Source organism: Bubalus kerabau, chromosome 17, assembly GCF_029407905.1.
Source record: "Bubalus kerabau isolate K-KA32 ecotype Philippines breed swamp buffalo chromosome 17, PCC_UOA_SB_1v2, whole genome shotgun sequence".
NCBI lineage: Eukaryota > Metazoa > Chordata > Mammalia > Artiodactyla > Bovidae > Bubalus > Bubalus kerabau.
In genome coordinates, this window is record NC_073640.1 from 13,480,933 (window position 1) to 13,495,364 (window position 14,432).

The window sequence follows — 14,432 nt, forward strand, 5'->3', positions numbered from 1 at the left end:
CCGGAGCGGGGCCCAGTCCTGCCTCCTCCCTCGTATATGGACGTGTGGCGGCTGGATGGACGTGCAGCTGGGCAGCTAGGCAGCTAGGGAGAGGGAGGGGACTAGCACTTGGCACAATGTGGGCAGAGCTGGGATCTGCTTTGGAGTGGGGCTGACCGGACCAGCCCAGGGCCAGGGTGGGAGGCAGGCTGTAGAAAAAGGAGGCCAGGTGGAGTCTGAGATTCTTTGGCTTCAGAAATTTACTGGGGGCGAGGGGGTGGGGTGGGGTTGGCGGGTAGGGATGCTGGCTGAGCTGGAGACGTCACAGAGTATCAGGTGAGTGGGTGGGGGCTCACACAGGCCTTTGGGCCACATCACACTCTAGATGCCATTACATTCAAGGTGCCGGCATACAAGTTGGGGGACCCTGGGGGTGGTGGGCATCCAGGTGTCACCCAGGGCCACCAGAGCCGTGTGCTCGTCACTGGAGAAAGCGTGGAAGAAGGCCCACAGCTGGGCAGGCAGGCTGGAGACGGCACACAGTAGGGCATCCTATTTGTTGCATGACTCTGTGTCTTCCATGCACCCCAAGCCTGCCTGCTGTGTCCTCCCAGCCAGAGGCCTCACCCCGTGCCCCTGAAACCAGTGTGTCAGCCAAGCAAACACAAGCACTAATTGCTTTTCTCTGCCCTGCAATTACCAAATGGAGACGAAGCCCATCCCTTGGTGACCTCTGCCCACAGCGGGGCAGGCTGTAAGGAGCGAGGCCACCTCTGGGCGGGGCCAGGGTCCCCCTAATGACCAGGTGGCACACAGGCCCGAGCCCATCCCATCATCGAGAAAGGAGCCTCAGCCGGCGGGTAACCTCAGGCTGGAGGTAATGAAGTAATGATGCGATTAGCAGCCCTGTTTGCATCCTGAGTGGCAGAACCTGGAGCTGCTGTGATTATACAGCAGACGCCGCAAGCAATGGGCGTCCCCTCTCCGAGGATGCTGGGGGCTCTGTGCTGCTGAGCGCGTGGGGAAGAGGAGCAGGGAGGGCTTCCCAGAGGGGGCGGCACTGTGATCTCAGAGGCCGGGCCTCCTCCTCTTCCCCTACCCTGCCCTGGTTGGCCACGTTCTTAGAGGCCACCCCCCCGCCTCCCCCGCCGTTGCTCTAAGAGCCCCCAGCCTGGGTCTGTCCGTCTGTCTGAACAAGGTGAGTATCCTGCGTCTCAGGGAAGGCCGGAGTGGCCTGGGACTCCGGCCAGGCCTGTTTCTAAGGATTAAATGAGACAAGGATTACAGAGGACAGCGTGGAAGATGCTTTTATTTTTAAAGGTAGGTTTTTAAGCTAGAAGTTAGGAGACTGGTGTGCTAGAAGCCAAAATATTTCAAAAAGGAGCAAATGTTTAATGGTATGGAATGTTGCTTATATATACACCTGGATAAAAGAAGGTTTAGCTGCTTTGAAGTAAATCTGATAGCTTCCCCTATGGGTAACCTTTATCATTTAGAGAATCTTAAGTTTGTACTCCAGATAACTTGCCATATTGTTTTTCACAACATGTTATTTTGGTCCCTAAGATCATGTAGAACTTGAAATCGTGAGGAGGTTTGATTCGACCTTATGAAATTTATCCCCTAACAATCCCACATCACGGAAGAAACTTTTCTAAACTTAAGTTTATGTTCCAGGGAAAAAAGGTTTTTTTTTCTCGATGATTCCCTGGGTACCTTTTTGACCATATTCTTCTCTTGATCAATTATTTAACCCACTTAGAATACAGCTATGAAAATATGGCTAATGTAGTTATTTGAAAAGCCTTTTCTGAAGAATTTTCATGGCAAAGAAAAACAAGATTTAAATATTTTGCCTTCATGCAAAACATGTCTAGAAAAGAAATAGAAAATGTGGTTTATTTTCCCAGTTGTACAAAAATACCCAGTATTTGTATAAAAATATTGATGTTATGAATAATGACTTAATAACTTTGCTATCAGATTTTTTTTAAATCATAACTTCATCTCTTGGAGATAATCTGGAAAGAAAACAAAATCAGTAAGTTTATAGTGCCTCATATAACTTTTATTAACATAGTAGAAATTATATCAGATTTTTATCACAGAATGGTTTACTAGATAGAAGAAAAGTTATTCTCTAAACTGGTATGTTTTCAAGATCTTTTTTCAATTGATACTACTTTTCACTTTAAGTTGTTAGGTTTTTTTTTTTAATCTATAGAGAGCCTCTATTTGTCATGTATTTAAAAATGTTTCTAATAAAGATGGATGTTACAGATGGGAAAAAAAAAAAAACAGGGTTTTTTTTTAATTAATAAAAAGGCCTTTTAAAAAACGGCATTTCATTGGAATTCATTCAACAGCCAGGCGCTAGGCACTGCAGGGGCCACAGCCAGGCGCTAGGCACTGCAGGGGCCAGGCCTCGCTCCAGGCAGCAGAGCTATACATGCAGCTGTCAGAGCAGGGGGCGGTCCTGGGGTTCTGATCAGAAAGGAAGCATGTTCCAAGAGGGCCCTGTCCTGGACCACAGCTTTTGGGAACCTGTTTCCTGGCTCTGGGCGCCCGGTTTGGGCTCCTTTGTGGGCAGGGCAGGGCAGTGGTGGGGCTGGGCCTGTGGGGCCCTCTCTGCATCCTGGGAGGTGGCCACTGACTCGGGCCTTTCCTCTTGCAGCATCGCTGCCGTGAGGCTGGCGGATGGCGTCACCTTCGTGGTCTATGAGTTCTGGGAGACGGAGGAGGAGTGGAAGCGGTAGGCTTGGCACACACGCGCTCTGGCTTCCAGCCCGTGGGGGTGGGTGAGGAGTTGGGGACCCAGTGGCATCCACCACTCCGGAGGCTGGTCCTGCACCCCTCCATCTGGGAGCTGAATCCAGGTTCCTCGCCAGCCCTGCGAGCTGAGGCCAAGGGTGCTCCTGTTCAGAAACTGCTGCCCAAGGATAAAAATCCAAAAAGAAAGTTCTCTTGTTGAAGTCTGCTCAGGGGGAGGCGAGAACCAGGCTGTTGTACCCTCGGGGCCCCAGCAGTCATGCCGGGCCTTCTTACCTTCCCACGAAGGCTCTGGCCCCTGAGCTTGGCTGACTAGTCAGAGCCCCCAGCCCAGGGTCAGACTCAGACCCCGCTCCAACCCCCAGCAGCTCACAGGCGTCTCCCTGGGTTGCAGGCACCTACAGAGCCCTGTGTGCAAGGCGTTCCGGCACGTCAAGGTGGACACGCTGAGCCAGCCTGAGGCCTTCTCCCGGATCTCCGTGCCAGGTACTAGGGAAGAGGTCTGGAGCAGCCACGGGGGCATGGGGACACCTCAGGCCTGGCAGAAGCAGCAGGACCCAGATGTCCACAGACTCCTCGGTTCTCTTGTTGGTGTTCTGACGCTCAGTCGTGTCTGACTTTGTGACCTCATGGACTGTAGCCCACCAGGCTCCTCTGTCCATCAGATTTCCCAGGCAGGAGTACCGGAGTGGGTTGCCATCTCCTTCTCCAGGGGATCTTGTTGACCCAGGGATTGAACCTGAGTCTCCTGCTTTTGCAGGCGGGTTCCTTACCACTGAGCCACCCAGGAAGCCTCTGTTCTCTTAGCTGCTAGGAAGTGTAGTCCATGAGTGAGTGCTCAACACAGAGGAGCCTCGGGCACCAGGTGGCTGGGAGGCGGCCCCAAGCCCAGCGTGTGGCAGGCTGGACTTCTACAGATTTGAGAACACACGATACTCATTACAATAACTCTAAAAATGACTGTAACATTGAAACAGTACTTAATATACAAAAAAGTCACAGATGCAGATATGTGTGTGTATATATATTACATAGTTTATAATTATTATACATACATATGTAGCCACCAAGAACTATGGTTCCAACTGCCAAATGCTAGCATATAAAATCTTAGCCAAACTCCAGGAGATGGTGAGGGACAGGGAAGCCTAGTGCAGTCCATGGAGTCGCCAAGAGTCGACACGACTTGGTGAGTGAACAACAGGTACATAAAACGTGACGTTCCGACACTGTGTGCATTTTTTGGAACTCTAACAAAATCTGAAACCACGTTTGTACCTGTGGAAAGTCAAACATGCGAAATAGCTATGGTCCCTGTTCCATGTAAAGCCACCCTTGACTGGGTGGCGCAGCTGGTGAACGAGGGCCTGCCTGGCACAGGTAAGACAGTTGTCCTGGCTCTGGGGGAGGGCAGAAGCTGTGAACACCCCCTTCTACATAATTTAACCCCCATTTCTTCCCCAGCATCACCTTCCCTCCCCCAGGGGTTTCACAGAACTCCAGGGCCAAGAAAGAGTCTAATGCTCTAACTGGCAAGATAAGTTTCCCCCTCACTTCCTTGATGTCAGGCTACAGGTGGATTTTAAAGCACCCATCAGCTAAACCGGGCCGCCGGTCACCCACCCGCGAGACTGCGGTGCACACCTTCCTCCTGGGCTGGCGGCTCTACATGGTACTCCAGTTTTTGAATGGAGCCCGATTTAGATGTTAGCTCCAGAAAATACTGAGCTACTGGAGCAGCAGGTACAAAATTACAGACCCAAGAGCAATTTTATTTACAGATACTTTTTCCTTCACGTCTCCTTTAACCAGACGTCAGTCTCTCCTGTCAGTGAATTAGGGGCTCCTCTGTCGAGTCGGCTTTACCAGGCCGTGGTGGAAAGACAAGTTCACGTCCTAGAAAGTTTACTTTTTCAAATAGGCATACGGGCAATGTAAAGGCAAGTCTGCTCCTTGGATATGTGATTCGCCACCGGGGGGACAACCAGCAAGCACCCCTGGGGCGCCGGATGCAGGAGGGGCTGCAGGCACCGCTCTTCTGCCCTGAGCGGGGGCAGGGCTTGCTGCTCGCCCCCCCCACCCCCACCGTAACCCATCTCTCTCCCTCTCCAGCTGCTTGGTGCACCCTGGGCCGTGACTGACCGCCTCCCCGAGGTCCCACAGATGAGTCTGCCGCCCTGCTCCCTCTGACGAAGGATGTCCACTCTTTTCTAGAAACTTTGGTATACTAGCTGTCTTTTCAGTATACTTCCAAATAAGAGTGTCTCTTCCTGCTGTTCAAAGTGAAGGCGCACCCCTCCCCTGGCACCCCCCTCCCCCACCCTTGGCGGCAGAGCAGCGTCTGAGCTGCCGGGGCCCTGCTGATGCTGGAGGGCAGTGGTGATGGAGGCGGCTCCCCCGCCAGCAGACGGCCACGCATGACCAGTCTCCGTCCACCTCTCCCTCACTCTCCCTGGTTGCCATTCCTCCACGTGGTAGGGGGCCAAGACCCTGTAGTGCCCACCCTAGGCCTGGGCTGAGCCCACAGGCGGCAGTAGACCCCACGTAGCAGTGCCCTGCTGGGCAAACAGCCGCCCGGGACGAGCACCAAATAAACTCCCACTGGGGACAGCTGTGTGTGTGCTATTTTCTGTGACAGCTGGGGAGGGAAACCACTTTATTAGCCATGAAACCTGAGCCAAGACCCCACCTTGTGTCAGGGGGGACATTCCAGGGTCCTAGAAGCCAGACCTGACTGGGCACAGTCTCTCTCTCACTGCACATTATGAACTTGATGCTCCGGCCAGAAGGCCAAGTCCCAGACCTCATTCAAAGCCGACTCTGGATGCTCTGTGACTTCCCCTCTGTCTCCCTGGCCAAATTGCAGGAGAGCAACAGGACACACAAGTCTCGGGTCAAGAAAGGAAAGGGCCCTGCATCCCTTTCCTAGAGGAGGAGGCAGAACCGCCAGGCACGAGGACGGGGGAGCTGGGGAGGAGACAGACGGCCCTGGAGCTGGGCCACGGCGCCCTCGTGGCAGGACCAGGTCTGGTCTCTGCAGCCCCGGCTGGGACCGGTGCTGTCAATCAAGCCGCCACTGCAGGGTGGGGCTCTGCCTCCTCGGGCAGCTGGGGAGCCGTGAAGCCGCGGGTCCCCCTCGCACAGCCTCCCAGGGCTTGACGCCAGCGCCTCATGCAAAACCAGTGCAACCACGGGGCCTTGACAGAAGGGTGAAGTGCAGACTCAAATCCCAGCTGCGTCCCTGCAGCCAGCCTCCCTCAGCCTCTGTTTTCTTACCTGGGAAGGGGGAGGAGACCCCTCCTCTGGAGACCAGGAGCTGCCTGGCTCGCACCAAGGCTGCTGCAGGGGGTCCCCGTAAGAGTCACCCCCCACACACACACGCCCACACCTCCCCGAGCCGCTCTGCTGTTGGAGCAACAGTATCCTCGGGGGTCGGGGCTCTTGGAGGTGCAGCTGAGGAGCCCCCGTTACCTGGGCCCACCCTGTCCAAGCCCTCCCGTCTTGCAGATCTGTGCTGACTATGGCCACAGGCACTTCGCACCACCTCAGATTCCGCAGGGGAGGAGCAGGCTCCGAACACCCACCCACCCGCAAAGGTGCGAGAGCCTCCACTCACTCTACCCTCCAGGGCCGGGCGCCCTCGCTGCCTCCTGTGGCGTCCTGGGACGGGCAGGCGGGGAACCCAAGACCCCGACAGGCAGGCAGCAAATCCGGAGCGCCCAGGGCTGCCACCTGTGCCCCCTGACCACCTCGCACCCAGTGTAGGCAGGTGGAGAGCAACGGCCCTGGATTAACACAGGTCCCAACAGCTGGACACGGAGTTGCCACACAACCCCACAGCTCCACCCCGGGGGTGTACAAGGCCCCAAAGAACCGACACGGTGAAGCAGGGTCCTGTACCCATGTATTCACACGTGAGCCAGGAGGCAGAACACACAAGTGTGCATAGTGGGTGAGTGGACTCCTGAGTGTGGCCCATCTGGGCAGCAGACTGCAGATCAGCCGTCGGGAGGGACGACGTCCTGGCCCAGGCTGCGGCACGGTGCCCTCACGGGCACAGGCAGCCACGTCGGTACAACCCCATTCACACGGAACGTCTGGAAGAGTTAAGCCCCTAGAAGTGGAAAGCAGCTGAGGGATTGTGGGGGAGTGACAGTGTGGGAAGGGCTTTGGGAACGGGACGCTCAGCGGTGTGGAGAGGCTCGGCTTCAAGATGGTTTATGTTACCTGAATCTCATTTCTTTTAAAAAAAAGTCACAGTCAACTCACTTGCCCAAATACATTCACCACCTGTGTTCCTCGTGTCCAGTTCAGGACCTAAGCCTGCCGTGGGAGTGGTGCGCCCACCACTCTGGTGGGGCACAGGCCACCCCTCGGGGCTGGGCTGGTCGCCGTGTGGTCCCGGGGGGTGACCTGAGCCACTGGGAGCGCCCTTGCCCAGGACACGCAGACCCCCTGCAGCCCAGGCCACTCCGAGTGGAACATGTCACCTGGACTGCCCTGTTCACAGCAGTCACTTGAGACAGAAGGGTCTCTACACGCCAGCACGGGGGTCACCATCGATGGACCAGGACCCTGTGACGGCCAGGCTCTGTGGGTCTCTCTCAGCTGAGCCTCATGGCTATCTGGGGAGGGAGCGGCTGCCCGCAGCTTCATTTCAGAGGGGAGCGAAGAGGGTGAAAGCCAAGGGCCAGCGTTGGAAGGGAAGGGTGGTGGGGGAGGCTGCCCCAGCTCCAAGGAAGGACACCAGGGCTGAGAACCACACTCATGGAGGTTTCCTGGGTCAGTCACCTGAGGCTGAGGGCTGTTGGAAGCAGGGATGGGCCTGGCTCAGTCACAGGGCTGGTAAGCGGCAGGCGGGGTCAGCCAAGACATGCCAGACCCACAGCCGCTGCTAGGACCACCCTGGGCTGGAGCATGCACTCCAGCCCTCCGTCCCACAGCTGCTTCCCTGGTGGAGGGGGACTTCAACCTGCCCCTGGAGCGCGGGCCTCAGCCTCGTGTCTGTCTGCATCCCCGCCCTGCACGATCACACCTGATCTGAGGCTTGGTCCTATGGGAACCCCATCTGTGCCTGTCAGAGGCGGAACACTGGTGCCTGGGGGCAATCCTCGTCACCCCTCCAGGAGCCCCCCACCCTTCCAGCATCAGTGTCAGGCCACCCCCTCCCTGCCATCCTCTCCTGCATTGCAGGGAGCCCACGTGTCTGGTCATTCCCTTTTCCCCTTGGATCTGTGTTCACCTCCTCATCTCAACCTAGATTTTCTGGAAATGAGAGCACCATTGCTTGGGTCGCCCACTAGCTGCTGTACATAAACCATCACCTTTTAATTCTCACATTGCCTCACACACAGTAAACCTGCTCTGGTTTGGCTGGTGGGGAAATGGATTCTTAGGGGAGGTTCATAATAAACTTACTGGATTTTGAGAAAGCAAATGGCAGATAGTGTTCAAAACCAGTGGTCTGACTCCAAAGCCACTTATCACACAGAATCCCTTTAAGCACACCCCTTGCCCGCCATGCTTGGTTCTTACCCAGGACCCTCCTATCATGGCCCAGCCTCCCAGCCAGCACCCCGGAACCAAGCATGCAGGGTTAATGTAACTCTCTGTTCATCTGCACCAGCTCCAGGTGCTAAACGCTCCATGATCTCACTTCTCAGCTCATGTGCCGGTTCTGAGACCCTCATTCAGGAGGACGCGAGGTGTAGAGCTGATCAGAGCACCTGGAGAAGGGTCCCTTATCCCCTCACGGGGTCCGAGTCTTCAGGGACAGCCAGGGCACTGGGGGGGCAGAGGCCCCAGCCCTGCCCCCAGGGTCGACTAGTTCCCCTGCCTTGGCTACAGCTCAGAAGACAGATGATTGGAATTCAACCCCTCATTAGTCCCAACCCAACTCTGAAGCTCACAGGACAGGCAGTCTTGAGGTTCCTAAACCTCGGTTCCCTGACCTGTAAAAATGTTTGAAAATGTATGCTAAGTCCAAGAAGCCGGACACAAAAGACCACGTATCGTGTGCGTGCATTCATACGGAATGTCTGGAACGGGCAAGTCCATAGAGACAGAGCGCAGAGCCACGGTCACCAGGGACCAGAGGGAGAGAGGAGGGGGATTCAGGGCTGCAGGTCCTGGGTTTCTCTGGGGCTACAAATGCACGGGAGTTGGGTACTGCGGACAACGGAGCCACTCTATACACCCACAGACACCCAGACTGCACACTCTGACCGTGTGGCATGTGAATCAACGTCCCAAAGCAACATCAGCACAGGGGGACAAGCTGGGAGACAGGCAAACCACGTGACAGTTCCATCAAGACGTCGTCGCACACACCCGACATGACGCAGCGCGACCCGGCCACTGCCTACCTGGGGGAGGTGTCCTCAGATGTCAGCCCCTGCAGGCGCGGGCACCGCTGGCTTCCGGTGGACGTCCCGGGGCAGAGGAGGAGCGGCCAGAATCCAGCCATGTCCATCCAGGGGTCCCAGGCCCTGGGCAGGCTCAGCACGAGCGAGCACGGTGGCTCGACGCAGGCAGCAGCAGTGGCCAGTCCTCCACCCCGAGCCCGCAGACCCCGCTGCACCACAGCCCAGAATCGGGGTGGGGTCGGAAGGCACCCACAGAGCAGACAGCGTGCTTGGCCTCCAGGCTCTTCTGGTCCAGCCAGTGGGAGGACAAGGGCCTCTCCTTGGGGTCCCACCCACCAGAGAGAGGCCAACTCAGGGTATACATCTCGGGCCCCCCGTGCCCTGGCCTGAGCACCAGCTTGAGTGCCCTGCCATCCTCAACCGATGGCACCCCCAGCCCCCCTGGGCTCTCATCCACCAAGCCATGCCTTCACCTCGTGTCTTTGACCCCAACACCCCAAAGCAGGGTTCCCTGGGCCTCAGCACCTATCCCCAGTTATGGGGTGAACTGTCCCCCAGAAACATAAGCTGCAGTCCTAACCCCAGGAAATGCTGAATGTGACCTTACTTGGAAAGAGGCTCTTTGCACATCCCAAGTAAGATGAGGTCATATCCAATGAGGACCCTGGGCCCTCTAAGAGGGACACGTGGACACACAGGTAGCTGGAGACAGACACGGCGGGTGCAGACACGCCCAGGAGCACCAGGGTGGCCAGCAGGCACCAGGGGGCTGGAGGCAGCAGGTGGGGAGAGGGCGTGTAGCCCCATGCACACCCTGACCCCAGACTCCCAGGCTCCAGACTGAGAGCTCTGGCCGCTCTGGCCTGAAGCCCCCGGGTCTGTGGTCATGTGCAGGGCCTACACCACCTCTCACCACCACACCAGACACCCCAGGACCCAGCGGAAGCCCAGAGGCACAGCCTGGGAAGGACGGACAAGTCAGTTTCTCCAGCTTCTTAATGAAGAGGTCACATGGTTCTCACGGCCAGATGCAGGCAGCCGCGGGGGCCCCCGTCCTGCTGGAGCGTGGGCCGCCCCTCACAGCAGCTCCATGACGGCCGCCACCGTGCTCTGCCCGAAGATGAAGGCACCGACCAGCACGGAGACCACCCCCCAGGCCTCCAGGCAGCACCTGCCGAGTCAACGAACCCACGTCAACCATGTGCTTCTCCAGAGTTTCCCACAGAAGAGCCAGACATGTATCGAACACTCATGATGTGAAGCCCAGTAGTCACCAATTTGGAAACAATTCCAGTTGCCTTCCCCTTACCTGTAGGGATGGGTTTCCGAGACAACAGGAAATAAAGCATCCCCGCAGTTGAAAAAAAAATTAACTCCCAACTGTTACTTCCTAACCTCATTCCTCCCGGTGCTTTACCAAAGACAGAGAAACGGGGTTGCGGTGGGGGAGACATTAGGTTCAAACCCCTTTTTTGCTCCTTTTCCTTGGGGGTGGGGTTGAAGCCTCCTGAAAGTGAGGAAGGAGAAGCCCCAAGTCACACAGATGGGAACAGCGGCTGGGGGGCCAGGGAGGAGGGGCCAGGGGTGGCTGGAACTGGTGGCCGAGGCCACATCCCCACGCTTCATAATGTAACCAGGAGAGACGGGGCAGACAGCGAGGCGGGAGCCGCAATAATAAGATTCCCGCAAAACGGCAGGGATATTTCTAGCCCCATTAACAAAGGCCGCGGGGCCCGTTGTCATGGAAAGACCATCTCCAGTTACACAGCATCGCAGAGTGGCAGCTCAGTGCCAAGAACACCCACCCGGCTGAAGGGGGGAGTGAGGGAACGTGACGGGGCTGCGGGCTCCTCGGAGCAGCTCTGATGGATCAGAAGGCCCTAAGGCAGCGCTGGGATTAAAAATCCCCTGAAAGCCCATCAGTAACGGCTCGGTGAACTTGGCCCGAGGCGCCACACAAAAGCAGCAACACTTGAAGGGGCACTACAGGGAACAAACCATGTAGGGGCCCCCCACCCCCACAGGCCATCGGGGCCAGCGCTCAGCTCAAATCAGCTTTAGAGTCGCCCAGAAAAACATTGCGCAACCCAGCAGGGAACCTGGCCGAGTCTGCCGCTGTGGGAAGACCAAGCTTGGGCCCCGTGTGGCCAGAGGAAGGGGAAAAAGAGGCACAGGCCCGCGGGTGGGACCCACATTCACAGCTGCTGTGATGCGAGGGCATCTTTCTGTTCAGGGCTGAGTGGTAGCACCCCAAAGTCACACCCAACTGGAGCCCATGACCATGACCTCAGGTGGAAAGAGGTTCTGTGGGGTGACAGGACCAGCCTGCACCCACCCTGCCCTGGAGAAGGATGCTCGATTACAGCACTCCAGCTGCCAGGAAGACCCCAAATTCACAGACAGTTCCAACCACAGACTACAGCCCTTGGCGTGGAAGGCGGTGACGCGTGGACTCAGCGGAGCGCTGGCTTCGACCCTCCCGGCTCAGTTACCCGTCGCTGTGCAGACGAGGGCCCCTCCTGGCCTGGCCGGCAGTTCCCTCCTCAACAGAACCCCGCGGGCCCGAGTACATCTCACGCCCCTGGAGCCGAGCCCCGCACATGCCCTGTCGCCGCCCTCACATGCAGACACTCACTTAACCCGGGGTCTGATGGGCTCCACGCTGACCGCACAAATGAGGCACAGACCTGCGGGGGAGAGCCTGGGGTCACCGCAGCTCTTTGTCATTGAACCCAAAGCAACCCCGAGCTCTACAGGGCTCAGCCAACACCCAGCAGCCCCTAGGGACCCGAGAGGCCAGCAGAGCCTTCGCCCACAGTAGCTCCGTGGACTCCCCCTGCCCCTGGTGAGAGGGCAGAGCGCATGGCCCACGGCACCGCTGTGGGGTCCTTGCTCAACACCCCCTAGCACCGGGGTCTCTCCAGCAACAGTGACAGCCACACTCGTCTCTGGCGAGACGGTGCGACTCAGGGCCAGGTCGGGGACCGACACCTGGGACGCATCTGACAGCCGCCAGCTGCCTGTGTTGTCTGTCGGTTTTTTCCCCCTCTTTTTTAATGGTGCTGCTGGGACTCGAAGTCAGACAGCTCGGCCTAAAGAGCCTGCAATCTCTCCCCACTCCCAAGCCTGTCCCAGCTGGTCCTTTCCAGCACGGAAATGGCTGGAGCTAAAAGGCCCCACCCAGGACACAGACACCCAGCCCATCCTGTGTGTTTAAGATACTGCATGGCTGAGCCCATCTGACCCAGACCAGGGCTGGGGGTGGTGTGGGGGTGGGGGTTGGTAGAGAGAATCGGACCCCACTCCCGTCTGAAACCGCCTTCCAGCACCAGGGGCCGCCCGGGTCTGGGGTTTCGGCCCCTGTTTGCTCCTCCTCCCCCGGGGAGCCCAGCGTTGGCTACCCTGCATCTCCCAGGCCCGGATAATAGCCAGGCCAATTCAACAGGAATTTCACATCATCCTCACACTGGGAAGGTTTCCTAGGAACCCACCAGTCGTGGAAACTGTATTCACCTCCCAGGTTTGGGGGAGAAGGGAGAAGGTGTTTGAGGGGCACCTTTGAACCACACAAGTTTCATGTAGTTGAAAACATTTAAATAAGATTAAACCCTACAGCGAGTAGCAGCCTTGAGAGGGTGGCTGAGGTTGACTCGGAACTGCTCCATGCTACCTCTTCCGCATGAGAGGCCTCAGGGCCTTAGTCCTCCTGTCTGCGGGATGGGTTGATGACAGCACCCCACCTCGCATGTCCATCAAGGGTTGACGAGGTGCCTAACGAGGGAAGGTGTGCAGAGCCCTAGGCCTGGCTCAGTAAACAGGGCTGGGAGCCATCCCACCTGCATGGGCTCCCACCCCCTGCACCCTGACCTCCACGTGGCCGCCCCACGGCAGGGAGCTGGGAAGGACCCACGGCCGGGGGAGCCAGGGCCTCACCTGGGAAGATGAAGATGAAGAAGGAGCTGATGCCGCCGATGATGCCGATGATCTCGCTGAGGTCGGGCAGGAACAGGGCCATGGCGAGCGTCGCGGTGACCCAGAGCACGGTCAGCGGCATCCGGACCCACGGCCCCGAGGGCTCAGCCACAGCCCACGGCCCACACGCCCCGCCACAGCCCCGCCTCCAGAAGTCCTGCATCACCGACCTGGAGGCCACAAACCACGGGCTCCCATGTGAGTGCACCCCCGCCCACGCTGGGTGCCCCAGAGTCCCCTAGCTGCCCCGCACACCCAGCGGGGCTCCCATTCCACAGCAGGGCCTCAGTCCCCAGGGACCCCCACACGTGAGCAGCTGACGGGTGGGGCCTCGCCGGGCGGTCAGGTTCTGGCCACCAGGCTGCAGTCCTGACACCAGTTGGGCCACACTGGGCAAACCACCTGACTCCCCTGCCCCTTCTCCTCCTCCAGGAAAGGGAGGTGACGACCACCCCCACGACACACAGGCTGGCGTGGTGCCCAGCACGTGCCAGTGCTTGATGGATGGTGTGCCCCACCCTCAACCCTGTGCCCCCGAGCTGGCCTCACCTTCCCAGGAAGAGCACGATGGGGTAGGCGGTCACAATGGATACAGCGAAGAGGACCCGGGCGACGATGACGACCCCGTCGCTGCCTGGGTAGGACATCAGGATGTCAGCAGACACGTCTGTCCCGAAGGTCAGGAAGCCGTACACACCTGCGAGGGCCACAGGGGAACCCAGGAAAGCTGGTGAGAAAAATGCCGGTCCCCCATCTCAACCCCGACACGCTGACAGCACCCACCTCTGCCGCTGCTGAGGTTTCCCCTCGGAGCTGACAGTAGGTTCTAGAACCTCCCCAGGCTTTTCTGTCCTCAGCCTACAGGATCCTCAGTTCTTCTAACTTCAAGACCTGCTGGCCAAGACTGTTCCTCCCAAACAGCTCAGCGTTCACATACGAGGCTCCAGGATGGACTGGAAGCACTGTGACTAATACTTTCTGTGCCCTGTTCCCCCACTCTCTCAGTACCCGGAGAAAGAAGCTGGCCATGCACCCATTTTCCTGATGGGAAAATTCAAGGCCCAGTGTCAGCAACTGTCTAGAATAACACAGCTTATTACAGTAGCGGTCAGGTCCCTCCCCCACAATCCAGCAGTGCCTCCCAGCCACCTGCCCTGTCCTGAGACCCCACCTCTGAGCTTTGGCTTTTTGCCCATCCCACGATCCTGCTGGCCCTGCAGCGTCTGGAAGAGAACCTCAATCACGGGGTCCGACCCAGGGGCTACAGAGCCCTGCTAGACAGAGGTCACCCAGCAAATGTCCAGGCCCCCGACACGTGTATGGCCGCCTCGGGGCTTCCTGAATCAG

The 14,432-nt window shown here is 57.8% G+C and overlaps 2 protein-coding genes across 8 annotated transcripts in view; one reads left to right on the top strand and one right to left on the bottom strand.

Annotated features, from left to right (window-relative positions):
- NECAB2 (N-terminal EF-hand calcium binding protein 2) overlaps positions 1-5,384 on the top strand; it is a 42,174-nt gene extending 36,790 nt beyond the window's left edge. The window contains exons 11-13 of the mRNA XM_055552162.1: positions 2,654-2,731; positions 3,143-3,234; positions 4,861-5,384. Coding sequence (XP_055408137.1) covers positions 2,654-2,731; positions 3,143-3,234; positions 4,861-4,889 — 199 coding nt within the window. The 3' untranslated portion in view covers positions 4,890-5,384. The remainder of the gene's footprint in view (positions 1-2,653; positions 2,732-3,142; positions 3,235-4,860) is intronic.
- SLC38A8 (solute carrier family 38 member 8) overlaps positions 3,794-14,432 on the bottom strand; it is a 44,076-nt gene continuing 33,437 nt past the window's right edge. For 3 of the 7 annotated variants that reach the window (XM_055552155.1, XM_055552160.1, XM_055552161.1), the window contains 3 exons: positions 13,635-13,782; positions 13,047-13,255; positions 3,794-4,026 (listed from right to left, as the gene is read on the bottom strand). In XM_055552155.1, the coding sequence (XP_055408130.1) occupies positions 3,794-4,026; positions 13,047-13,255; positions 13,635-13,782 (590 nt within the window). Of the gene's footprint in view, positions 4,027-9,113; positions 10,285-10,484; positions 10,621-11,748; positions 11,801-12,601; positions 12,885-13,046; positions 13,256-13,634; positions 13,783-14,432 lie in introns of those variants that run through there. The other 4 variants (XM_055552156.1, XM_055552158.1, XM_055552157.1 and 1 more) reach the window with 4 other exon arrangements.